The sequence below is a fragment of the Gavialis gangeticus genome, unplaced genomic scaffold (assembly GCF_001723915.1).
Source record: "Gavialis gangeticus isolate Ggan-Ray unplaced genomic scaffold, GavGan_comp1, whole genome shotgun sequence".
Lineage (NCBI taxonomy): Eukaryota > Metazoa > Chordata > Crocodylia > Gavialidae > Gavialis > Gavialis gangeticus.
In genome coordinates, this window is record NW_017729022.1 from 74,299,467 (window position 1) to 74,305,745 (window position 6,279).

A 6,279-nucleotide genomic window follows, 5' to 3' on the forward strand; every position below is an offset into this window, starting at 1 on the left:
TTAGGCAATAGAGCACCAGTTGTTGTGTATTGTTTGCATGCACCGGTGTCTGAGAAATCCCTTTCTAGTTTAGAGTAAAGCATTGATTGGGTGACAATCCAATGCTCATGGAGATGGTTTTACTTCGGTGTGTGATGCATTCTGTGGGCCAGGCCTTGCCTGCTTAATCCTAATAACTCCCCCCACCCATCTTTTTGTACCACTGTGCTTGTGCAAAGGGGCTATAAAGTTTCCATAACTGGGCAACTGTACAATACAACTAGTACAATCTCCCCCACACTCCTCAACAGCAGCTCTGCCTCTTAAGTACTCCATCACCCCCTGGTTGCAAGGTTAGATACAATCTTAGTGTTCCCTTTATGTTCTGTTAATACAAGAATTAATTTTACTGCTAGAATTGTTAATAGAAAATTAAAAATCTAAATTCCTCTGCATATTGTTTTCAAATGTCTGTACTAAAATTGACTGTTTGGTTTTTTAATGTTAAAACTGAATATCATCCCTCATTTTGTTACCCTAATGAGGTAATTGAAAGCCTTTCAAAATAATTGTTTTCCTTCCGTTATGTTTTACAGGGTAACCTAATTTTTCAATATCTAGGAGAACCTTTTTGCCGTGTATAAGCTGACTTAGAGTAGTGTTTAGTTGAAGCTGGTTCTCACCCCCCTCAGAGAAGAGCCACCAGCCCTATTGGTATGAACTAGGATATTGCAATGCATTTCCTCAGTAGTGGGGGGGGTTTATTAGAAATTGTCCTCTCTATCTGGTCTTGGGGCAGGCGCTATATGCAGCATGGCTTCCAAACCAGGTGGAGCTGGTGTTGCATAGAGTGCAGTCCCAAACCAGCCAGAGCAGGCACTAGATCCAGCATGTGGGGGGATCCATGGATCGCCTTCCACCCACCCCGCAACCAACTGGACTGGGTGCCACATATGGCATGGGTTCTAGAGCAGGCACTGCATGCAGTGGGCCCTGCACACAGGGCCATTCTAGCATGTACCATGAGACCCAGGGCCAGCACATGAGGGAAGGGGAAGATGATATGGCTCTTCAAACCAAATCTATGAAACCTGTGGATTCAAATCCCTTTGTGTATTTTGCAGAACTTTAAATTGAACCAGCCATATAAATGGTTAACAAAAAGAAGTTAAAATATGTTAGATTTAGTTTTAGAACACAGCTCCTGAGAGTCTCATTTACAATTTAGATGTTCATTGATTAGCAAGTATCTAGAGGGGTTTGTCAAAGCACACTTCTTTTTACTTATAATGGCATTAAAACTTCACTGAAGGAATGGCTTCCTAGAGTGTCATGTAAATTTTTAGTTTGTTGTCTGAGGGTTAATTAGGAAGACATATGAAGTTTACTGTTTAGTTGTTCTAGTTGAGGATGGACAGATGGTTCCTTTACAGCAAATAGAAAGCGTATGTTTTTGGGTAATGTGTAAATATATATCTCAACAAAATTATTTGGAATTAAAACAGGTAAAACAAGTTAAAGTGTGAAATTTTGATAGGTATTTAGAGAAGAGCAAGTGAAATCAAACCATATTTCTGCCACAGTGTTTTGTCAGAGACCTTCCAATGAAAATGGGCACATTTTAAGGTGGGCGTGAAACATTTTAGACTTTCAGAGCAAAGAGAGTTCTGTTTCAAAATACAAACCTTTAATTTTTTTTTAAGCCCTCCCCCATAACGGACCTTCATAGAATTAAGGATATGATCCCCAAAACTGCCTCCAAGCTCTTAAGATCTTACATGCAGTTGTCAAAAATCCCTGAACAACTCTTGGAATTCCAGAACAGCAAGAGAACCCATTTTGTTCCCAGGAACTGCTAGGGTATTACAAGTCCTTGCCTTCACCTACTAACTACTGTAAACAGTGCAGTTTGAAAACAATTTCTTTTTTAGTTGGCACAAATCTGAATAATTAAGTCCTTCCAACTCCCATTCCCACATCAGCAAATCTGTACATTAGCATCAGCATTGTGAAACAAAGTCAGAAAAGCCAGGAACTTCACATTTTATTCTCAAAGTGAATAGTGTACACTAATGGTGCTCAACCGTTTTGGTCGGCAGACTGGATGGGCAGTGCCTAATCCCTCTGTGGGCCGGAACTGGCAGGGCCCCATCTGGGTGCACAGAGAGGGGAGAAGGGGAGCCTGGTCCCAATTCAGCTGCTCAGTATAGGGGGGTTTGGGCCAGCCAGAACCTGGCCCTGCATGGGGGAGGGGCTGTGACCTGGGCCCAGTTCAGCCTTGCAGGAAGGAGGGAGCATGGTTTAGCCCTGATCAAGCCTCATCAAGGTTGAGGGGTAAAGGGCATGGCCTAGCCCTGCGAGTGGGATTGAGGAGGTGACATGTCTCCTCCCATACCAACCACATGGAGAGAGGGGACATGGCCCAGCCCCAACCTGGCCAGGCAGAGAAAAGGGAGCATGGCTCAGCCCAGCCTCCTGGGGAGAAGGGAATGCAGTCTGGGGCCAGGAGGAAAGGGGGCATGGCCTGGCTCCAGTCTCGCCATGTGGGGAAAGCATTGTAGTCCAGATCAGACTCGCTCCATGGGGCTTGGGACATTGGTGGCAGGGAGGGGTGGCAATACTGCCACTGGTCCCCCATCACCAAATTTCCCAAGCCGTGGAGAGCCCCATAGGCCCGGATTCAAGGCTTGATGGACTGCATTTGGCCTGTGGGCCAGAGGTTGAGCACCCCTGCTGTACACTGTAAGCTGCTGCTTTCTCGGTTACAAGACAGCTGCTTCTGTAGATTTCTCAGTGTGCTGAAGCATTTGAATACTCATTTTTATCATTTGGATGCTGATTTATTAGTGAACTGGTATAATCTTCCATTGGAACAGTTCCATTTGAAATCTTTTCTAAATAAGTGTAGTAGTAATGTTGTTGTTGTTGTAACAGTGATATCATGTTTTAGTTTGGGTGCAAATTATTATAATAATTTATAAATGCAGAAAAATCAGTTGGCATCCAGATTTGTTCAGCATTAAGTAAAAGTTGCTAAAATCAGGGATATTTGCCTTTGTAGAATTAGGTTTTTTGTTTTCTTTTGTTTTGGTGTCCTTGTTTTGTTTGTTTGTTTTTTTTGCTGTGTCTTTATCTTTACAGTATTCCAGTGACCTTTACACTGTATGGTGTACACTGCTGGTCAGGTCAGAGTACCACCAATTTCCAAATTTCAGCAAGCAGCCCTTATTCAAGTTCTGTGATGTGCACAGTCTCCTAGACATTAGAATTTGGCTTTTGCAGCCACAGGTTGGCACACTGGGATCTAATTTGGAGCTTTTTTCTCTTGATTCATTGGGGTTGGAGCCAGTGGCAATCAAGAGAAGCGGTGGTTCTTCCTTCATGAAGCTGTACCTGCTGCCTTTCTTTATTAAGTCCTTATATGATGCAAGCTCTGTAAATGTATCAGTGGGGAGTGAGTTGAAGGGAAGCCAAAAAGAAAAAAATGAAGTTTAAAAATTATTTTTCTTTTCAGATTGTGAATGTGTCGCGGTTAGAGGGTGCTGATTTCCCTGTAGAGCTAGTCTACTTTGTGGAGGATCAAGATGGGGAGAGGCTTAGTGCTGTAAAATGTTCAGACCTAATCAACAGAGTCAACATCCAGAGAGCTGCCATCATTCTCGGCTACCGGATTCAAGGCACAGTTGCACAACGTAAGTCCCACCAAATCTGCACTGGTACCAGTGAAGAAAAGGAAGAGTGACCCTACTTATGGAAAGCTGGGGACTTCCACAAAAAAAAAAAATCTACTGCCCGTCACGTCATAGAATTATAGGATTGTAAGGGACCTTTTAGATCATTATTCCAACATCCTCCATGGATGTAGAGAATACACCGTTCCTGACCCATCCTACTCATCCAGCCTCTGCTTAAAAATCTCCTATGAAGGAGATTCCACAGCTTCTCTAGGCATCTTGTTCTGTTGTCCCACTGTTCTTATACTTAGGACACTAAATTAATTTAAATTTTCTTTGTTGCAGTCTTACCCATTCCTTCTTGCCCTGCCCTGTCTAGGAACAAATGTTCTCCCTCTTCCTTATGGTGGTCTTACCAATGTTTGGAAACTGCTATCATGTCCCCTATCCTCCAGACTTAATGTACCTAGTTCCATTAACCTATTTGTATACAATTTGCATTCCAGCCCCTTTATCATCTTTTGTCTCATCTGTGGATTCTCTCCAGGGTTTCAACCTTCTTTAGAAAATGCCTAAACCTAGATACAATACTCTGTCTGAAGCCTAACCAGCTCCAGGTCGAGTGGTGCTATTTCTACTCTGCATTTATGATGTTAGGGATGGCTACATTATGGCCACAATGAAACTCCTACTACATGATGTTAGTTATAGATGTCTGAAGTGCATGATTTATATTTGTGAGATGATGGCTGATTCAGAAGCTCTAAAAGAGTACAGCATGGAATTCAAAGCCAAGTAGATTTGCGACTAAGATGGCTTTAAATCCATCTTCATATCCTCTTGATCCTGAGAGGTTCTGGGGTCAGAACTTAGACAATCCTGGAGAGCTAAATTATAGCAGCCTCCCAAGGCTGCTGTTCTAAATGCTATTGTCCTGCTTTCATAATGTCCCTCCATTTTGAACTTGTAGAGCTATCCTCTGAGGGCAGCCACAGTGTAGTATTTATTATGCAAAAAATCGGGATTGTAAGAATAAAGCAGCCTTAGGACTTTAGAGGAAATACCAGTTGTTGAACAAGTCTGACTTTTTTTTTTTTCCAGCCTGTTCTCATATTTTTATTCATTTAACTGAAATTTTAATTCAAAACAGTAATTTAAAACCATGTGAGGATCTTAAATAATAAATGTTTTGTTTTGTTTTAAAGATTGTTTGGTTTTCTCTCCCAGTAAGAATAGGGCAAACAGAAGGGTGGAAATTTACTCTAACAAAGGATACAGTGAAACTGACTGTTCACAAAGTACTGTCAAATGTACCAAGTAAAAATAAGTGAAACGTAGCGAGAATTATTTTCCTCCAGTCTCTAGATGCACTATCTGAATGTATGAGAACAAACTACAAAATGAATTTGCACAGAAATATTGTTTTTAATTTGAAATTGTTTCTTTAAAAATGAGTTTCAACTGAAAACGTTTTACATGCTATTGTTTCAGGTAACAGTTACAATTAATGTCAATGAAATGGATTGAAAGAAAATATCTGTCTCTTCCAGGCTTCTTTTACTTTGTGTGCAGTTAGCTTCACTGTAACTCCTAGATTTCAAATTAGTTATGATCCTTTGCAGAATTAAATAGTTTTGTCCAAAATTTGAGGTTAGTGAGAGAGAGAATAGACAGCTGATAATAGCAAATTTAGGGCTCAGGCAGGAATGCTAAAAAAATCTTCCACATAATTGTTGTTGATATGTAAAAAATGTTAATGCGTTTTATCAAGCTACATTGGCTTAAGCATTTTGATATGGTTTAATTAATCAGGTTAAATGATCTAATGAGAACCCTGTTGCCCAGTCTGTTTTCTAATCTACTACAAATGTAATTCTTAGCTAGCAATTATAACAGCATAGAAATAATAGTGTGTATGTATGTGTATATCGTTAATATATATGGGTGGAGAGGCACGCGCATGTGCGTGTTTATAACGTATGTGTGTATATATACTTGAATGACAGCTTGCAGTATATATAACTAAATACAACTTTTGTCTCCCTTCCACTCTCTTCTAACTGTAGCTGTGGAGAGAGTGAAGCAGTCATCTTCCGAGTCACAGAACAACAGTCTGTGGATTATCGTTGGTGTGGCAGTTCCTGTGGCCGTGGTGCTGCTTATCATTATTATTTTGTACTGGAAGCTGTGCCGAACAGACAAGCTGGAGTTTCAGCCAGACACAATGAGCAATATTCAGCAGCGACAGAAGGTAAAAGTGTGATGGGAAAATATGTGGGATGAGGGGCATTCTAACTGCTCCAGACTGTGACAGTCTAACAAGCAGGTAGGGCCAAATCCTATACCCTCTGTCAGGCTTTCTGTTCCACTTTACTTGGGTCCCTAAAAAACCATGAATATGTCTATTTTGTTTGACTATCATAAAGTTAAGTCACAGAGATTGCTTGCAGCTATAAAACCCCTCCCCCCAAAAAACAAAAAAGCTGATCGAATCAGCTATTAGACAAAAGCACCAAAAAGCCCTGCTGAAGCACCTGTAGAGCTCTCGCTCTCTCTCTCTCTCTCAACACACACACACACACACACACACACACACACACACACACACACACACACACACACACAC

At 41.2% G+C, this 6,279-nt stretch overlaps 1 protein-coding gene across 6 annotated transcripts in view; it reads left to right on the plus strand.

The window, feature by feature from the left end:
* The window catches only part of KIAA1549 (KIAA1549 ortholog), a 283,671-nt gene that overhangs the window by 192,146 nt on the left and 85,246 nt on the right, over nucleotides 1-6,279 (plus strand). For all 6 annotated transcript variants that reach the window (XM_019515386.1, XM_019515387.1, XM_019515389.1 and 3 more), the window contains exons 10-11: nucleotides 3,494-3,671; nucleotides 5,720-5,904. In XM_019515386.1, the coding sequence (XP_019370931.1) occupies nucleotides 3,494-3,671; nucleotides 5,720-5,904 (363 nt within the window). The remainder of the gene's footprint in view (nucleotides 1-3,493; nucleotides 3,672-5,719; nucleotides 5,905-6,279) is intronic.